General features: G+C 46.5%; 1 protein-coding gene across 2 annotated transcripts in view; it reads left to right on the top strand.

The window, feature by feature from the left end:
• The window catches only part of PLCB2 (phospholipase C beta 2), a 64,185-nt gene extending 43,683 nt beyond the window's left edge, over window positions 1-20,502 (top strand). For both annotated transcript variants that reach the window (XM_074998838.1, XM_074998837.1), the window contains exons 21-32: window positions 209-308; window positions 1,193-1,297; window positions 2,616-2,701; window positions 3,164-3,260; window positions 6,605-6,661; window positions 8,187-8,400; window positions 9,391-9,559; window positions 10,403-10,479; window positions 17,112-17,207; window positions 18,175-18,232; window positions 19,295-19,381; window positions 20,123-20,502. In XM_074998838.1, coding sequence (XP_074854939.1) covers window positions 209-308; window positions 1,193-1,297; window positions 2,616-2,701; window positions 3,164-3,260; window positions 6,605-6,661; window positions 8,187-8,400; window positions 9,391-9,559; window positions 10,403-10,479; window positions 17,112-17,207; window positions 18,175-18,232; window positions 19,295-19,381; window positions 20,123-20,398 — 1,422 coding nt within the window. In that variant the 3' untranslated portion in view covers window positions 20,399-20,502. The remainder of the gene's footprint in view (window positions 1-208; window positions 309-1,192; window positions 1,298-2,615; window positions 2,702-3,163; window positions 3,261-6,604; window positions 6,662-8,186; window positions 8,401-9,390; window positions 9,560-10,402; window positions 10,480-17,111; window positions 17,208-18,174; window positions 18,233-19,294; window positions 19,382-20,122) is intronic.
• Window positions 20,503-20,716: the final 214 nt, after the last annotated feature.

Here is a 20,716-nt window from a genome sequence, read left to right as displayed (position 1 = left end):
CGACAAGTCGAAAACCAGGATTAGACCTCAGAAATGCCTGATTCCCAACCTTGTAAATTATGGAGTCACTTATTGGGCAGTAGTGGGGGACAGATTTCTTCCTTTACTACTGGTTCTTTGGTTTACAGTTTTACTCAGTGACAACAATACCCCATTAGGAGTCACAGTATGGTTCCTGGGGTTTGAGCTCTTACGTTTTTCTCCCCAGATTATGATGCCAGAGTTGGCATCTCTCAGAATTGTGGCTCTGGAGGAAGGAGGAAAGTTCATTGGTCAACGGATCATTCCGATTATTGCTGTGCATTCAGGTAAAATCAGGCCTTGCTGTGGAAACTCCTTCTGTGTCCTTCATCACTGCCCTTTACTGTCCTGTAATCAGTTTGCTGTGCAGTACTTAAGATATGCTAGGGTCTGGTGTTAAGGAGGTGGACCTGTGTACTGATGAAGCTGAAGGGAGAAGCTGAAGGGAGAAACTGTGCAGTGATGCTCAAAATGAAGGGAGATGCGGTGGTGCCCTCTCTTCAGCACAGGAGATCAGTTAGGGTGTGTCTACATGGGCACAAATCTTCGAAATAGCCATGTTAATGGCCATTTCGAAGATTACTAATGAGGTGCTGAATTGAATATTCAGTGCCTCATTAGCATTAGGATGCTTCCGGCTGCAGCACTTCGAAAGCGCCGCATTCAAAAGCGCGTGTCTATATGGGGGGTCCTTTTCGAAAGGACCCTGCACCTTTCAAAATCAGTGATCAGAATAAGGGGATTTCGAAAGGTGTGGGGTCCTTTCGAAAAAGACCCCTATGTAGCCGCGCCAAGCCACATGCTTTCGAAAGCTGTGTTTTCGAAGTGCCGCGGCCGGAAGCATCCTCATGCTAATGAGGCGCTGAATATTCAATTCAGTGCCTCATTAGCAATCTTCAAAATGGCCATTAGCATGGCTATTTCGAAGATTTGTGCCAGTGTAGACACACCCTTATTGTTGCTTTTTACGTTGTCTTTGAGGGATTCAAGCAGCAGAAGCTTTCCCAACTCATTTCAGCAGAACCTTTGCATAACCCATAGTTCCCAAATGTGAATGAATTCCATTTCTGGTCCTGCTCACTCACCGACTGCCATGTTCCTTGCTGAGGCCTGGGGAGACTGACTGGGGAGGTGATGCCTTCACTCATATTCTCCTGTTTTTTATGATCAGGCTATCATCACATTTGCCTTCGCAATGAGAGCAACATGCCACTCACTATGCCCTCCCTCTTCGTGTACCTGGAGATGAAGGACTATGTCCCTGACTCGTGGGCAGGTAATGTACTTGGCATGCCCGATGTGGCATGTCCTCCCCTGTCCTTAACCTGCTGATATCCTGAAATGCCCAGAGAAGATGAGTGACTTTGCCTGTGGGTTGGGATGGTTGTATTTACCGAGGAGAAAATTACTCTAGTGTGTGAGGCTAGAAATCTCACCCAGTGGGTGACAGTGGGGCTGTCCTCAGTTTGTAGGTGAACTGCACATAGAGCAGGAGTGTGACTGGCAATCTCTCCAAGCATGCCTTCTGCTTGTCTGCCATTCTGGTTCTGCCTTAATTTACCGGTTCCCCCAGTCACTACTTAAGCTGTTCTTTCAACTCAAAATACCACCCACCTCCCCCCGTCAGGGCACTTTTACTGGTCTACAGGGTAGTCTCCTTACCCTGCCCAAAGTTCATCAGAAACACTGTAAGGAATAAGATGAAGCAGCCTCATGTGATTCTCCTCACCCCATCATTTGTCCCAGCCTTTCTGCAAACGTGTTCTTCTTCTCACTAGAAAGCAAGAGACCCACCAAGCCCTTTTCTTTCTGGTGTCTTCTGATTAAAAAAATATTTAAACTGTGTTTGCCACCTGAGGCTTAACCCCTTAAGCCCAGCCATGCATGTGCTCTGACACCAGACAGTGTTTCCATTCAACAACTTTCTCCACAGTCCATCCTGAGCCCCTTGTTTCTAGTGGTTCTGTTTCCCTAGCCCCAAAGAGAACTGGCTGAATGTTTTCCTCCCTAGCAGCCCTCTGAGGTATAGAAGAGTCCCAGGAATGTGTGAGGAGAATGGAAATCTCTCTTGAGAACCAGCCAGGGAAGCTTTCCTTTGGTTCTGAATCATAATCAGCCAAGATTTACACAAAGCGGGGCAGAGGTTGGATCAGAAAGTTTGCATGGTTTAGTAAACTTTTCACCAACATTGGTCTGAGCATGATATTTTTGGGAGCCGCATCTCATTTTCAACCTCATTGCAAACATTTTGCACAATTCTAGTCAGTGAGTGACACGTGGGAAAAAAGCATTCCCAGGAAAATAGTAGTCAGAATGGCAGTGTTTCCCCATAACATGTAGGGAGTGATCTCACCAAGATGAGGTTGAGATGAAAAGACAGCCACAGATGGAAGAGGACCCATGAGGGCTGAGAGAAAGGAGAATGGAAACACATCCTGGTGCTGGGAAAGGGAGCAAGGGATTTCTGCAGGCTGCAGTATATCCCTCAGGTAGAAGTGTGGAGAATGACAATTCCCAGAAATAAAATATGAGTGGCAGAAAAAGGGGAAATCAGATGAGTTCACTGACAATCTGGACTTGCTCTTTGTTTCTAGATCTGACAGTTGCTCTCTCCAACCCCATTAAGTTCTTTAGTATCCAGGACAAGAGATCAGTGAAACTGAAGGAGGACTCTGCAGAGGTGAGAGTTTCTACACATTCTGCAATGTGCTTTGGGGATTCCCTCTCAAATGATACCAGGTGCCTGTGCTGATGCTTTCTCGTCTGCCAGGAGCCAGGACAGTGTAGCGGTAGTTCAGTCTTCGACAGGCGGGAGGTGATTCACTGTTTCCGAAAACCTTGTCTAATTCCTAAAGGTGGTGGATACCTTCTGGGGGAGCAGCAATATAGACAACATTAACTACCAAAGAGGAGTCTGCCTTATGTTGGGCATGTCATGCCCACAGGTCTATACTGCTAAGCTAAGCAGACTCTGGTGCCGAGCTCTTGGAAGACTTCATTGTCTCAAATGGGAGGCTTTGTACTGTCGTCTTTGCTGGATTTGCTCAGATTTATGCTGGTACGGATTGGTCTCTCAGCTGCCACATCTATTTCCTGGGTCTATTTTGCACTAGCATTGATTCATGTCTGATCTTTGTTTTAGAGGCCTGACATAAAGAAGAACCTGACAGTAGCTCAGAGCAATGGGATACCAAATTCTAACAGGAGCTTTAATTTCGCTGTTTCAAATGGACCTGCAGGTAAAGCTGTAGATGTGAGTGGAACCAAAAGAATGAGGCAGGAGATGCACATTGTTCCAACATCAAAAGAAGGTGATGCTGGATAGCCGTAGGTTAGGAGCTGGCAAGATATGGTCTGTCAGCCACATCTGGCCCACCAAATGGTCTGATCCAGTTCACCACCTTCCCGTGGCCAAAGGGTGTGCAATGTGCAGAGAGCACACGACCCATGCAGGCAGCCACTTTGAGCAGCACACTGGGGCTACGTCTACACGTGCACCCAACTTCGAAATAGCTTATTTCGATGTTGCGACATCGAAATAGACTATTTCGATGAATAACGTCTACACGTCCTCCAGGGCTGGCAACGTCGATGTTCAACTTCGACGTTGCTCAGCCCAACATCGAAATAGGCACAGCGAGGGAACGTCTACACGCCAAAGTAGCACACATCGAAATAAGGGAGCCAGGCACAGCTGCAGACAGGGTCACGGGGCGGACTCAACAGCAAGTCGCTCCCTTAAAGGGCCCCTCCCAGACACACTTTCATTAAACAGTGCAAGATACACAGAGCCAACAACTAGTTGCAGACCCTGTATATGCAGCACGGACCCCCAGCTGCAGCAGCAGCAGCCAGAAGCCCTGGGCTAAGGGCTGCTGCCCACGGTGACCACAGAGCCCCACAAGGGCTGGAGAGAGAGTATCTCTCAACCCCCCAGCTGATGGCCGCCATGGAGGACCCCGCTATTTCGATGTTGCGGGACGCGGATCGTCTACACGTCCCTACTTCGATGTTGAACGTCGAAGTAGGGCGCTATTCCCATCCGCTCATGGGGTTAGCGACTTCGACGTCTCGCCGCCTAACGTCGATTTCAACTTCGAAATAGCGCCCAACACGTGTAGACGTGACGGGCGCTATTTCGAAGTTACTGCCGCTACTTCGAAGTAGCGTGCACGTGTAGACGCAGCCTGGGTGTGACAGGCATGGAGTCTACTTGAAAGACCCACTGGGTTGCTGGCCAGGAACTGCCTCAGGTAAGCATCTCCTGGCCAGAGCCTACGCATCGAACCACATCCCCTCCTGTACCCCGACTCTTGCATCCATACCCCCTCCCAGACCCTGCAGCCCAGTCTCCTGCCCTAGGTCACAATCCCCTCTTTCACCCAAACCCCCTCCCAGATCCCATACTTCCTTTATTAATATAATGGAAGAGTGCAGCCCTTAACAACTTTCCAAATTCTTGGAGTGGCCCCCCCATCAAAGATTATTGCTCACCCCTGCCCTAGGGGTGTTAATGGGATCAGCCCATTCACCGCTATGTCACTTGTTTAAATTCTGGCTTTGTTCAATACTGAACAAAAGTTGTTCCCATCCATCCCACATCTTTAGGTGTGATTATGAAACGAGCGGGTGACTTCACTCCATTTCCAAGCACACAATATTATTAAAAACATATTCACAATCAGCACAGTTTGTAATCTCAATAGACAAACAAAAGGTCCAATGAGCACAGAAACAGAACTCCCATCTTACCCGCGAGGTGACTGCTGAAAGTCAGAGTTGGGACACACAGGTGCAGCAGTATGAATGAAGATTATATGGTCATTGCTTACACTGTACTTTTCCTGGACTGTGGCTAAACAGGGAAGGTCACTTCTCAACACTGAGGCTATGTCTACGCTAGCCCAAAACTTCAAAATGCATTTCGAAGTTTACTAATGAAGCACTGAAATACATATTCAGTGCCTCATTAGAATGCCAGCAGCCATGGCACTTTGAAATTGTTGCGGCTCGCCACCGCACGGCTCGTCCAGATGGGGGTCCTTTTCGAAAGGACCCTGGCAACTTCGAAATCCCCTTATTCCTATCAGCAGATTGGAATAACGGGATTTCGAAGTTGCCAGGGTCCTTTCAAGAAGAAGCCCCGTTTGGACGAGCCGTGCGGCGGCGAGCCATGGCAATTTCGAAGTGCCACGGCTGCCGGCATTCTAATGAAGCACTGAATATGTATTTCAGTGCTTCATTGGTAAACTTTGAAATGGCCATTTGCATGGCCATTTTGAAGTTTTGGGCTAGTGTAGACACAGCCTAACAGTGCAGCACCTTCCACCAGCACTAAAGGCAAAAGAAGATAATGTTTCGGAAAGGGGTAGAGACAAGTTTAAAAGGGAAACACATAACAGCTGGTAAGATGTTCATACTGTAAATTATCAGCAGGTGCTAAAGAAATTTCTGTTGATTAATAAGTTGAGGACCAGCCTGTATACCCTTTCCTCCTTACAGCCAGACATCAGACCTGGGAAAGGGTTTCAAGACTAAAACTAGTCCTTTACTTCCATTTAAGCCTGTGGCACCATAATTTATGTGCCACGTGCCATTGACGCGTAGGCCCCAACCCCAGTCATCTGCAGTGGTAAGTCCCACAATAATGGAATGACCGGAAAGAGTGAAGTGCAGCCCCTGGGAGCTGTGGGGAGGCCGTGCCTGCCATCAACAAAGAGTGTTGTGGCCTGCCAGTGGATTACCCTGATAGGCCACATGCTGAAGCTTGCCAAACCCTGGTTTAAGAAGCCCACCGACTTCAGCTGAATTACTCCTGGGGTATGACAAGAATCTACCCCGAAGGTCCTAGTGAGCAGCAGAATGTAAGATGGTTTGAGCAGACTAAATTAGGGTATGAGCACCCAGAGTGCTGTTCCTGGCCCTTAGTACATTTTTGGAATGGTTCTACACTAGAGATTCCAAAGAGCTCCCTCACCCTTGGTGCCAGTACATATTTCACATTCAGGTTGACATGCCACTAGTTTGACCTTGAACAAGGTGCAAGATCTTACAGACCTGCAATTTTGGGGCTATTCAAATCCTCACCTACTTTGGGGACAGGAAACGTAGCCTGATGGACTAAGTGACGGCTTGGTTCTATTCAATAATACCTCTGTGTTCCTCACCGATACGTTACTTTTCTAAGCCCAATTTTATGAGGTCCTAATTGCCTCTTTGAAGGTTCTGAGTGCCACTGAAGCCATGTTGAGGAGACTCCAAACCTGGCAAGACTTAAGTCCTGTTCCATTGTATTTGCTGAGTGCTGGAATGTTAGACACTCAGTTGATCAGCTCAGCTGATCTCTGGGTTCCTTCTGAGACCTAGTGCAACTTCTGGGTGTGATGCTTCTCCCCAAACAGCAAAACAGGCACGAAGGGTACTAAGGCAGGAAGGTACACACCCCCTCGCACAGCACCCCTTGCCACAGCATAAGCACCTCTGAAAGAGTGGAATGGCGCAGAAACCCCAGTTTTCCATTTTCCACTGCTCCATTTTGAGCCCAGAAGTAGAGTATGAACAATAATCTCCTTTGTGATTTCAGGAGCTATAGGCCCGGGGAAGGAAGAAACTATAAGAGAAGTTGCAAAAGACGTTTCAGGTAATTACATCCATATTACTCTATAGGGAGAAGGGATACAAAGATAACTTTAAGCCACTTTTGTGACTCCCTTATCCTGGGCCAACTGGCGCCCATTTTACCATTCTGCATAACTGAGAGTAGCTCCTGGGCTGCTCTAACTTATGCTTTGTTGCCTGTAGCCCCCCAGGGACATTGCAGCAGCTGGAAACAGCTGAAGCACAGCAGCATTTCAGCCATGTTCTAATGCCTCCAACCTTGTCCTCAACATACGCAATATACCAGGGGCTCATGTAGGGAACAGCAGAGAGCCAGCATCGCTCGCTGTACCGTCAAGAAGACACCTATGTTCAAGGAGTTCCACGGTAGCCAGATCTGCTGGCTTTAAAATCCCTTCACGCTGGCAGAAGCAGCATGAAGTGGGCTACAGAGCAGCTTGAGTACCCCTGAGGACTGAGCCTTCCATCTGGTGATTCAAGGCATTTATTATTTGCCTCTTTGTCTGCACCATAATGCTGTGTGATAAAACCAATGCACAACTTTGTAAGAGAAAACTCCAACACGCTGGAATATACTACCAAACAGGACACACGGATGAATCTACCTGGCCTTACTCAAACTACCCCACAGAGATCAATTGCCAAATAACTGCCATGCAGCCGCTGCAACTTTCCACACTGCACAGTTAGGAATAAATTACTCAACAAATAAAGGATACTCATAATTTACAAACATTGTTAGGATAGAGTTCTGATTGTAAAAGGGTAGTTGTTAATATAGCAAATGTCTGAGTGATTACATTAGAAGGTGATAGTTCAAAAAGCCTACTTTCCTGACACAAGCATTTGTGTTTGCATATTATCTCTGAATTTCCTCATTTTCAGATGTTCTCTGGAATTAAAGTGCTGTAACTTTTTGCATATTCCAAAGCAAAAAACTATAAGTTTCCTTCGCACCCCAATAACCTTCTAACCACAGATAACAGAATTCTAATAACTGGCTACCCAAAGATATGGAGATTTGTAGCATTTCCCTTGCACCATTCCCCACAATCCTTCATCTCCCCTAAAAGCCACCAGCAAAACTCTGTCCTTTCCTCACACTTTGTAAGGGATGCCATACATTAGAACTGGAGATCATTATTCCCCAGACAACATAAGAGTATACTGATTATAATGGATTCTCTTCACTAGAGAACCAATAACAGGGTAAAAGGATTTTTACCCCATCCCTGTACATGACAACTAAAATTTGTCCTAGTTTGTGGGACACTTAACATTAGCTTTGCAGCCCCCTTATGTGTCCCAACACAATAATGTTGGCCATCAGGACAAATACAGAAAACCGGCAGCTCCACAGGCATGAATCAAGCTGTTACTTACTGAGCTTTCAGTTATCCCGAAGAAAGGGAGGAGATGCTGGAGGCAATGATGAAAAACAGCATGAAACAAAAGAAAATTAGAGTACAGAAAGAATGTGTGCATGAGGGAGAGATGGGGAGGTGGGTTAGACAGCCAGCCTGGACTCTTGTTATATTGCATTTTAGAGCTCCAGACAGCCAGCCTTGAAGAACTGCAGAAGATGAAGCTTTTTATGAAGCTGCTGAAGAAACAGGAGAAGGAGCTGAAGGAGCTGGAGCGAAAGGGAAGCAAGCGTAGAGAAGATCTCCTGCAGAAATATTCAGCCCTTTTCTCCGAGTTGCTCATCCAGGGTGGCAAGAAGAAGAACATATGCCCAGGGAAAACCCAGAAAAAGAAAAGGTAAAATACAGCAAGATGTGCTGCATGGCACTCAAGAGGCTTTGCTGACTGCACACAAAAGCCGTGTCTACACGTGCACGCTACTTCGAAGTAGCGGCACTAACTTCGAAATAGCACCCGTCACGGCTACACGTGTTTGGCGCTATTTCGACGTTAACATCGACGTTAGGCGGCGAGACGTCGAAGCCGCTAACCCCATGAGGGGATGGGAATAGCGCCCTACTTCGAAGTTGAACGTCGAAGTAGGGCACGTGTAGCCGATCCGCGTCCCGCAACATCGAAATAGCGGGGTCCGCCATGGTGGCCATCAGCTGAGGGGTTGAGAGACGCTCTCTCTCCAGCCCCGGTGGGGCTCTATGGTCACCGTGGGCAGCAGCCCTTAGCCCAGGGCTTCTGGCTGCTGCTGTGGCAGCTGGGGATTCATGCTGCATGCACAGGGTCTGCAAACAGTTGTCGGCTCTGTGGATCTTGTGTTGTTTAGTGCAACTGTGTCTGGGAGGGGCCCTTTAAGGGAGCGGCTTGCTGTTGAGTCCGCCCTGTGACCCTGTCTGCAGCTGTGCCTGGCATCCTTATTTCGATGTGTGCTACTTTGGCGTGTAGATGTTCCCTCGCAGCGCCTATTTCGATGTGGTGCTGCACAACGTCAATGTTGAACGTCGACGTTGCCAGCCCTGGAGGACGTGTAGACGTTATTCATTGAAATAGGTTACTTCGAAGTAGGCTTCACGTGTAGACGTAGTTAAAGAGGCGCTAAGCGTTTCCCTCAGAGAAACAAGCATGAGCCACACACTTCCTCCCTTTTCATGCCTACCCTCCAAAAGGGAGGCATGGAGGGGATTCCAACACTCACGTCACTCATGTCCCTAGGTGTGCATGGAGTTGCACATTCCTTTCTGAAAAGTGTGTGGGAGGACTCTGATATGGTGCAACATGTGGAATGAATTATCTTCTGTGCTGCAGTAAGCATTGGTCCTGTATTTGGTGTTCCAGAAGTCTGACTGCAGAGGAGATTACCACAGGATGCAGTTCTGCAGAGATGGCGGAGTGTGCTGAAAGTCGAGTCTTGGAGCTAAAGGAGAAGCTGGAAATGGACCTAATCCAACTGTGGGAAGAGCAGTATGATGGGATTCGGAAAAAGAAAGAACAGCATGCTACAGAGGTATGGACTGCATGTGCACTACACCTGGGCACTCTCAGACCATGGGGTGACCCACAGAGAGTGCCTTTAGCAATACAGGTTACACCTTTACTGACTACTATCATCAGCGCATTGCAGATGCAGCCAGGCACAGAAATACCCATTGACACAGCCCTAGACACCAACAGAACTGTATCCTGGCAGATGTCATGCAACAATAAGGCAGCTCCAACAGACTTCACACCAGCCACTATCAAAGCAATGCCTGTATCACCTACACACTGCATGCCCCCAAGCTTAGCACTAGTTGCTTTCGTGGAATCACTGTATTTTCTGCACTTGACTTCGGTGGAAGTAAGATCAGGTCTATACATTGTGCCACCAGATAACATACCCAACAAAATGCCACTGGTATAGACATTGCCCTCTGATGTACCAAATCTCATAGGAAGAATGACAGCCAGAGGCAATACCTGAAGACAGATACAGTGACATACAGTACATCACCCACAGCTGGATTACTGTCCACCAGTGCAGTGCAACCCAGAGCCTCAGTGTAACAGAGGCACTTGTATCTACCCGCACAAACTAAACTTGTATCTGCCCACACATGGTTTACCCTACAAATGTGACATGATCCACAGGAACAGCTCCACCAATGGTCCCAGATGCAGTCCACAAACACAGCTTGGCCCCCATAAACCTATCACAGTTTTCAAACATAGTGTCACATTTCCAAAACCATGTTGATTGATTGACTGCAGCAAGCAATGGAGGGTGAGGTCAATGGCAGGAGAGATGAACCTGTATTTAGTTACCTTCTGACTGTATACTCTTGGGTTTTTGTTTTGATCACTTGACCAGCAAACTGTCAGACTAATAGAAGTAGCAAGGGAGAAGCAAGCCACTGAGCTGAAGGCACTGAAGGAACTGTCGGAAAGGTAAACTCTGATCTTTTGAATAACACAATAATAATAGACAGTACAGCATTTCACCGGTAGATCACAAAGCTGGGTATGCATCGCCATCATACAAATGGGGGAACTGTGTGACTCAGTGACAGAGACGAGAAGATTACGCTGGTTGCTTGACTTCCAGACCGGCACTCTATGGTGCACCTCAGAACACAGTATCGATGAAGTTAGAACTGCTTTAGCAGGCCAACACTATCTTTTATATGGATAGCAGCTTGGAATATTGTACAGCAGGCAAAATTGTCTGAAAGCTGATTGCAGTTTGTGGATATAAGGACAAGTGTATTACCATACTAGTCTAAACCAGTGGCTTCCTAGTCCACTGTTCTTTTTCTGACAGAGTCCGGTGCCAACTGTTTGAGGGAAGGATGCAGAAAATGCCATGAAGGACATTTATAATTTTTAACCGTGAGGGTAATTAAACAATAGAATAATTTACCATGGGCTGGGGGAGGCGTTGTCCATTATAGGCAATTTAAAAATCAAGATTGGATGCTCTTCTAAAAGGTCTGCTCTACTTCAAAATTAATTGTTTAAGAAAAGTCTCTGGCATGTCTTACACATGATAAATTACCTGATCATAATGGTCCCCTTCTTTCTTGGGATCTGAATTTACAGAGCAAGATGCTCGGAGAGGAAATTTCTTCTGACACCAGGTAGCGATCAGCTTGTGTTGTGAAACATGAAGATGTACATACCTTCTATTTTACCCTATGTAATGCAATTGAAGATATGTGCATTGTCTATATAAATGTCAGACTTCCACTAAGTCCTTAGCTTGGATAGGATCTTAGAAATTAATTCCATAGATTAATAATTATATTTTGTGTAAAAAGAATTTTCATTTAACAGGTTTAAATGTAATGCCCTTCAGTTTCACAGAAATATATCCTGGTCTTTTTCCTGAGTGGTTATGATTAAGCTAGAACCTGGGGTCCCTCTAAGCCTCACGGCCATGAAGCTGCTTATTGGGCCTTGTGTAGGGACTCAGGGCTGTGGTAGGGAGAGGTACCTCTTCTCAGGTCCCAGACTTGCTGTGGTGGGGAATGGTGCCTCTACTCACCGGCCCCAGCACTGAACTCTGGTTTGCCTCAGCCCACTGGCTCCAGTGGAGAGCTTCAGCATCCAGGGACAAGCATCTCTTCCCATAATACTGGCACAGAGCTTCAGCGGCCAAGGAGCTTCAGCATCCGGGGACAAGCATCACTTCCCATCAGACTGGGCACAGAGCTGCAGCAGCCAGGAAAAAGCACATCTGCTCACCAGCCCCACACAGAGCTTCAGAAGCCAGGGAGAGGTGCCTCTGTCTGTCAGCCCCAGTCCAGAGGTGCAGAGGCCTGGGAGAGGTGCCCCTCTGTTGGTCTTCCATGGAACTACCCCTGACTTGCCCTGGCTGGGAAACAGAAGTCCCTCCCTTGGGCCCAACTAAGCCCTAGCATGGACCTGCCAAGGGTGAGGGAGAGATGCCCGTTCTCCATTTCCCACTCAGCCTAGCCCAGACATGCCAAGGCTATGGAGTGGTAGGCCCTGCTGGAGCTGTTGCACCTATGGAGCAGTACTTCTCACCTTGCCCTGAGCTCCTGCAGTGAGAGAAGACTGGGGGTAATCTTCTCTCTCCAGGACAGCTTGCACAGCCTTAAACCACTCATCCCCAGCCCCACCCTAAAATGTGCACCTCCATCTGGAGCAGTCACTTCCCCCTGCACTCCAGCCCTGAGCCCCCACTCTTAACTCCTCGGCCCACCCCTGCCACACACCATCCCTGTGCAAGATGAGTTTTGTTACTCAACCCATAGGGATTCTGGGTGTCACACATCACCTCCACATTGGTGCACATAACAAAATTAATTCTGCACATGGACATAAAAATTAGAGGGAACAACAATCAGAACCCAACAGCATATGGAAGTCATTCAGATTATTATTTCCACCGTGCATTAGCTCACATTTTTAACACTAAACAGTATCTGCTCTCTCCGAAGTTCTTAATCATTTTAGCACCGACTAACACATAATTTTGAGTCAGAGGCAAATGCTGCCAACTATTCACCATATTTTCCAGATCCTTAATAAATAAAACATTTTTTAGTACAGAACAGTGGGGCACCCAATTCTTAATTTTTAGCCAGGCTGAACATTAACTATTTTCTCTCTCTCAGCTGGTTTATGACTCATTTCCCTCTCATCCTACCGTACATAATTTCATTAGTTTTCTTTTTTGAGGGACTTTGTTAAAGCATTTTGAAAGTGCAAATAATATCACCCAGTTGCCCTTTATCTATTATTTTGCTGACATACTAAAAGAATTCAACACATTGAGCTTCTCGAGTCCAGTACCCCAAGGACGTGACAGGTGCTGAATGAGAGAATTTGCTGGACTACGGGAGGTCAATATTGTCTAACAGCATTACAAACATTTCCACTGTTTACTGGGCACTTAGAAGACATGTAGTGGTAAATTACTGCTAATAACAACACTGAACACTGAGAGCCAGGACTGGTGGCTGTAAACAAACGTCATGGAACCATGGGAAACTTGGCCACACCCATGAGAAGTAGTCTTCTGGCTAACAAAAAACATGCTGGATTACAGATGATGTCAAGAGGGTGCCAGATTAGGGATGTTCAGCCTTTAGTAGATGAGAGGAACAGTTTCCCTGTGCTGTAGCCATCTACATCTAGATGTTTTATTGTTCTCGTTTTAACTAAAATTTCAAAGTAATTTCCCTAGAACTAAAGTAAAACTCTCTGGCATCTAATTCCTAACTTCATCACAGTGTGTTTTTAAAACGATGGGCATGATATCTCTTATCCTCAAGACCTCTGATGTAGTAATTGGGTTAACAGGAAATTGCACATTTTTGTGACCAGCTCAGCCATTTAATTTCCAAATGGCAACATCTGAGGGATACAGTCTACAACACGGCCTTGTCGGTGTTTGGAAGAAGAGCTAGAAACATGAACGACTGGTTCGAAGCTAACTCCGATAAGATGATTCCAGCCATTGAAAAGAAGAGCGCTGCACTCCTGGGCTACGTCTACACGTGCAGCCAACATCGAAATAGCTTATTTCGATGTTGCGACATCGAAATAGTCTATTTCGATGAATAACGTCTACACGTCCTCCAGGGCCGGCAACGTCGATGTTCAACTTCGACGTTGCTCAGCCCAACATCGAAATAGGCGCAGCGAGGGAACGTCTACACGTCAAAGTAGCACACATCGAAATAGGGATGCCAGGCACAGCTGCAGACAGGGTCACAGGGCGGACTCAACAGCCAGCCGCTCCCTTAAAGGGCCCCTCCCAGACACAGTTGCACTAAACAACACAAGATACACAGAGCTGACAACTGGTTGCAGACCCTGTGCCTGCAGCATAGATCCCCAGCTGCCGCAGAAGCAGCCAGAAGCCCTGGGCTAAGGGCTGCTGCCCACGGTGACCATAGAGCCCCGCAGGGGCTGGAGAGAGAGCATCTCTCAACCCCCCAGCTGATGGCCGCCATGGAGGACCCAGCAATTTCGACGTTGCGGGACGCGGATCGTCTACACGGTCCCTACTTCGACGTTGAACGTCGAAGTAGGGCGCTATTCCTATCTCCTCATGAGGTTAGCGACTTCGACGTCTCGCCGCCTAACGTCGAAGTTAACTTCGAAATAGCGCCCGACGCGTGTAGCCGCGACGGGCGCTATTTCGAAGTTGGTGCCGCTACTTCGAAGTAGCATGCATGTGTAGACGCAGCTCTGGAGTACAAAAGCTCACTGAACCAGAGTACCCAGCAAGCACTTACAGAGACCAGAAGAACAGTACAGCAGACAGCCAGGCGCTGTGCCAACAACCACTGGCTCCAGCTATGCAGCAGCATCCAGACCTGTGCTGACTTTGGTAATCTCAGAGGAATGTACAAGGGTATGAGGAAGGCATCAGGACCCACCCAGAACAAGATGGCACCTCTGAAATCCAAATCTGGTGAAGTCATCGCTGACAAAGCCAAACAGATGGAGCGCTGGGTTGAGCACTACTCCAAGCTGTACTCATGCGAGAACGTTGTGGTTGACGCAGCCCTCGATGCCATCATGCTCCTACCAGTAATGGATGAACTGGATCAGGAACCAACTGTGGATGAACTGAAGAGAGCCATCGACAGCATTGCAGCAGGAAAGGCCCCTGGCCAGGATGGTATACCACCAGAGGTAATCAAGTGTGCCACGGACACACTCCTGGAACCCCTACATGAGCTACTGTGCCTGTGCTGGAAAGAGGGTGAGGTTCCACAGGATATGCGCGATGCTAACATTGTAACGTTGTATAAGAACAAAGAAGACAAAAGCGACTGCAACAACTACCGTGGAATCTCCCTCCTAAGCATCACTGGTAAACTGTTCGCTCGCATCATCCTTGGCAGACTCCAGAAGATTGCTGAGAGGGTGTACCCCAAATTGCAGTGCGGATTCCGCGCAGAGACGTCTACCGTTGACATGGTCTTCTCTCTAAGGCAGCTGCAGGAGAAGTGCAGGGAGCAGAGGAAGCCACTCTACATAGCCTTCATCGACCTGACCAAGGCCTTTGACTTGGTCAGCAGGGATGGTCTGTTCAAACTGCTCCACAAGACAGGCTGTCCTCCACGATTACTCAAGATGATCCAGTCATTCCACGAAGACATGAGAGGAACCATCCAATATGACGGCGCATTATCGGATGCTTTCAGAATCAGGAGCGGCGTCAAACAAGGATGCGTGCTTGCTCCGACATTGTTTGGGATCTTCTTTGCACTCCTCCTGAAGCATGCCTTTGGATCTTCAACAGAGGGCATCTTGCTGCACACAAGATCTGATGGGAAACTGTTTAACCTTGCAAGGCTGAAAGCGAAGTCTAAGGTGCGAGAAGCCCTCATCAGAGACATGCTGTTCGCAGACGATGCTGCTGTAGTGTCTCACACAGAAGACCAGCTTCAAAAGCTGCTGGATCAGTTCTCCAAAGGGTGCTATGACTTTGGGCTTACCATCAGCCTAAAGAAGACAAACGTACTCGGTCAGGATGTTGCCGAATCCCCATCAATCAGCATTGACAACTATACGTTAGAGGTCGTCCACGAGTTCATTTACCTCGGGTCCACCATCACTGACACCCTGTCGTTGGACACTGAGCTAAATAGGAGGATCAGAAAAGTGGCCACAGCTCTGTCCAGACTCAGCAAGAGAGTGTGGAATAACAACAAGCTGTACACTCACACCAAAATGCAAGTCTACAGAGCCTGCATCCTCAGCACCCTCCTTTATGGCAGCGAGACTTGGACCCTGTATGCCCGCCACGAAAAGAGGCTGAACGTCTTCCACTTGCACTGCCTCAGGCGCATCCTTGGAATATCATGGAAGGACAGAGTGACCAACACCGCCGTCCTTGAGCAAGCTGGAATCCCAACCATGCACACCACACCCTCCTCAGGCAGCGTCAGCTCCGCTGGCTTGGCCATGTCCACAGGATGAATGATGGAAGGATTCCAAAAGACATCCTGTATGGTGAGCTAGCCTCTGGCAAAAGACCTCCCGGACACCCCCAGTTGCGCTACAAAGATGTCTGCAAGAGAGACCTCAGAGAGGTAGACATCGAGCTGGACAACTGGGAAGAACTAGCAGACGACCGCAGCAGATGGAGGCAGGGGTTACACAAGGGCCTTCAGAAGGGCGAGATGAGGATCAGACAGCTAGCAGAGGAGAAGGGAGCGCACAGAAAGCACACTAAGGACTTGCCAGACACCCACCACATCAGCAAGAGATGCAGCAAGGACTGCCACTCTTGTGTGGGTCTTCATAGTCACAGTAGATGCTGTAAATGAAGTCCTCAATTGAAACTATAAAGGGCACGATCCATAGTCTATGCAGACTGAAGGATGCCTACTACTACTGTCCTTTTTGGATGAATACCACCCTGACCTGGAGAATTTTTGCTTTTTAGCAATTTATTCCACAGAGGGCCTGCAAGACTCATCACTTCATTGCACATTTCCTCTTTCTGATATACTTAAAGCATTTTCTGTTCATTTTGCCTTTATTTGCTTGTCAATTCCCTGAATCTTCCTAATTTCCATTTCATATGTTAGCTGCTTAAGTTACACTCCTTTCTATTATTTTCATTTTTTTCTTAATCTTTTTGAGTCCTGACTAATACATACATTTTAATGCATTTTTAAACAATACCTGTTTGGCTCAAATATTCTCTTTTAACTTTCTTATACAATCATCCCAAGCCTTCCAGCTTCTTTTTATTTAGGGTCATGGTTACTTTTTGTGACTGTTATCAATATTCTCGCAAAGACAAATGTAGCAAAGTTTAGAGTATTCTGAATGGATCTGCATGATGCAACTCATATTTTGAGTACATGTGTATTTTCTCCTAGCCCCTTGGGATCACTCACCTGCTTAAGGAACTTTTTAAACCCAGCAAACAAAGGGTCTTATTTTAGACCTCTTCTGAAATTTTCCATTGCTACCACATTTGCGATTTGAATGAAAAGGTCTCCAAAAAAGTATGTGTTTATAGAAATGAGCAGTTCATATATCGAGTGTTGGGCCTGTCATTCATGATACCTTCATCTCTGCAGTGATACTAAAGAGCTAAAGAAGAAGCTAGAGGCAAAGAGACTGGACCGAATCCAAGCTATGACCAAGAGTACCAGTGACAAGACTGCTCAGGAGAGGTACTGGATTAACCCCGTAGGGCTTGGTGTGCACAGAACAGAGAAGGATCCCAAGCAGGGAACTCCATTGCACAATGGTCTTTGTCACCACAAGGCACTGTGTAGCCAGTAAATTGGTCATGGAGGGCAAACCCATATACCTTGCTCCCTCACCAGTCTAATTCAGAGTACCATCACAGGATGGTATTGTTCCAGCCTGCGTAATTGTCTGGGCTAATGTGGACAGGGTTTGTACCCCTCTGCCGAGTGCCATCACTTTCTGGTAAACAGACGTACATGCTCCGAAGGGCCAAAATTCTAAATGCAGTAGTAACAGCCCTGCTGCAGTCCACAATCAGCTCTTGCACTGCTCTGCAGAGCCTGCCACACACTTAGTGGTATATAGGAAGCTCAGCACCTCATAGTACAACTTTAAATGGTTCGATCTGGAAAAGAGCTGACCACCTGCAATTACCTTTGAAGTCAGCAGGAGTTCTGAATGCTCAACATCTCTCAAAAGGGAGCCTGAAGAGTCCATATGACCCCCGCCCTTCCCCCACGAGTTGTTATAAATGGATGAAAAATTTCTGCTGTTGTTTTTAAGCCTGAAGCTAATGAGCATCCAAAGTGCCTTACTAAGGTTATGAGCCTCAAACGTCTTATTCACCTCAGTTAAGATACAAATAAAACGTTCGAGGCTCATAACCTTAGTAAGGCACTTTGGATGCTCATTAGCTTGGAACACATGTTATATGCCACCTCCTGTTACAGTAATTTTCTGTGTTCTTTATTTGCCCAGTCCTCAAATTGGTACTTCCATTAGCACATTTATATTGTGTGATATTCTTCAGTGCTATAAATGCAACCCTATCTAAAATATGACAATTTATGGTAATTTTACTGAAACTGATTAACTGACATATTGGGTAAAGACAACAGATTAAGAGGATTTATTGTAATAATCCCTGCTCTTGTTATGTTTTTAAAGATTAAAGAGAGAAATTAATAATTCGCACATTCAGGAAGTGGTGCAGATGATCAAACTGGTAAGTATCTCCATGGAAATCTGCAGCATTTTTGTTCTCTCCAAGGTGGTAGCGGTGCCTTGCATACATACTATGTGTGCTTCATTGGTGTGTGCAAAAAGTCAGTTCTCCTGGGTATTTAGTCCTACTGCATAGGCAGCTCCAAATCTTTAGTGACTATGCTTCCTTTGATGGTGTGAAGACAGCTATAATCCTGATAATAATCACAGGTCCTTCCAGTTGGAGACAATATATCGCGAAAGAAATTTCTCCGGGTTTCTCCAAATCCACTTTGCAGGATGGTACAGGAAAATAATATTTTAGCATGTATATTCAGGCTTGACTTTATGCCCCTAGATCACTGGAATTATGCATGTTAAGTATGTTTGCAAAGATTTACACACCAGGGCCTTGTCTACACTGGCACAAATCTTCAAAATGGATGAACTGAATATTCAGTGCCTCATTAGCATTAGGACACTTCTGGCTGCAGCGCTTCAAAAGCGCTGCTTTCGAACGCATGCAGCTCGGCACAGCTGAGGGGAATTAGGGGATTTCGAAATGTGTGAGATCTTTTTGAAAAGGACCCCCCGTGTAGCTGTGCCATGCCATGCGCGTTCGAAAGTGGTGCTTTTGAAGCGCCACAGCCGGACACATCCTAATGCTAATAAGGTGCTGAATATTCAGTTCAGCGCCTCATCAGTAATCTTCAAAATGGCAATTAGCATGGCTGTTTCGAAGATTTGTGCCAATGTAGACACGGCCAAGATGCCTTACTGAGTGCACTTTCTACAGTACTTGGAGGCGCCTTGGTTTGAGCAGAGGCAGCCATGGTGTACTGTATGTGTACGTGCAACGTTCTCTCCCCATCACTATAGGTGAACACCAGCTTTTGAACCCAGCACTATGAGCACTAAAGGAGTGTCTCTTTTGGTTGGCGGAAATAGCAGGGTTAGACGGGGATGTGACACACACATTATATGCAGCTTTGGCCATACTGAACTCTCTTTGCAGTGTTTATGTTGCTCTGTTGAGGAGTATCTCTTTTAAAACTTCCATTTGTTTTTCCCCCATTCCTTGAAGATGACAGAAAAGATGGCCAAGTATCAAGAGAAACTGGAAGAGAAGCAAGCAGATTGTCTAGAAAAGATCAAGGAGAAAGAAAGTCAGGTAAAGGCAAAAAAGAATCCAGGACCTTACATGGTCACTCAGTGCAGTAAATCCAGAACATATTATGAGAGTCAGACCTCTTTATGAATTCCCTTCTGACAAACACCACCTTTTATAATTCTCCATTTCATATACATATATTGCATGTCATTAGTTCCCACTTTTCATACATCCCATGAAGTTACAGTGAGAAATAGTATTATTTGGAGGACATGGAGCTCATCTCTAGGTCACTGCATCAACTCCAAACGATGCAAGTTGGCAGAGACCAGAAATTGTTACCATCCGGAATGCTTCTTGGTGGCCTTTGCGACATGAGTTAGTGAACATAGTTCAGTTCTCAGAAGACTGTGGTAAAAATAAGAAAAAGACAATCATAACTGTCACCACTATTACAGTCCTCACTAGAGAGAGCAGACTGCCTAAGCTATGGATAATAAATTGTCATCTCCCCTTGAGAGATGAGCTCCCTAAAACAGGACTGAGACATAGTGGAGGACTGATGAGAAGTTTACACAGTCACTGCCTTGATGTATGTGTTCTGCGGTTAAAGAATTTAAGCCTCTGCTGCTGGAAAAAAAAAACACCCAGCCTCTCACCAGCACTAAATTAATTTTCAAATTAACAAGTCTATAAAAACCCAGTGTGGACAAAACTTTACATTGCCTCTCTTGTGTTATGAGAGTGTCACAAGGACACATGTCCCACTTACTGAATGACTGATTTTGTTTCTCTTTGCAGCTCCAGAAAGAGGCATTGGCAGAGTACGAGGATAAAGTGAAAACCCGTAGCACAGAGGTACAAGATTTGGCAAGGAACTGTGTGAAAGTCTGTTTCCCTCTGGAGGCTAATATCAAGAAGGAAGATGTCCTGAACACCAGCAACGAAGGAGAACAAGGGTTTCAGGACCAACCAGAAGGAAAGACACCTGTAGCCATGATATCAGGGCTTGAGACATCCATAGCTCAGACCCAAAAAGCTGAGATGTCTGACCAGAATCTGGAAAGCATATTGTGAGAGACTATTCTAATTCTCATTCTGCTTCTGGAAGGTCATTTCCAACATTAATAGGGTGTACAGTGAAATTATGGACATGAAATAAACTTAATCTACTCAGAAGACTATCCTTCCCAGCCTGGGAGTTGTTTGGGTTGCTGAAATTCACCAGAAATGTACTACTTTCTTTGCCGGCTTTCAAAACATGAGAGATTTTAGGGGAGATGTTTGGTCTATAGGAAACACTCTGTCTTCCACACTGGCTTAGCAGTGGGTATTTCAGGAGCATGAGTGGATTCATGACAGGCAATTCTGACACAGCCAGCTTGTCTTCATTAC

Source organism: Carettochelys insculpta, chromosome 6 (genome assembly GCF_033958435.1).
Source record: "Carettochelys insculpta isolate YL-2023 chromosome 6, ASM3395843v1, whole genome shotgun sequence".
NCBI classification, from domain to species: domain Eukaryota; kingdom Metazoa; phylum Chordata; order Testudines; family Carettochelyidae; genus Carettochelys; species Carettochelys insculpta.
The sequence above is the reverse complement of the archived record's forward strand: the minus strand, read 5'-3'. Positions and strand labels throughout refer to the sequence as shown.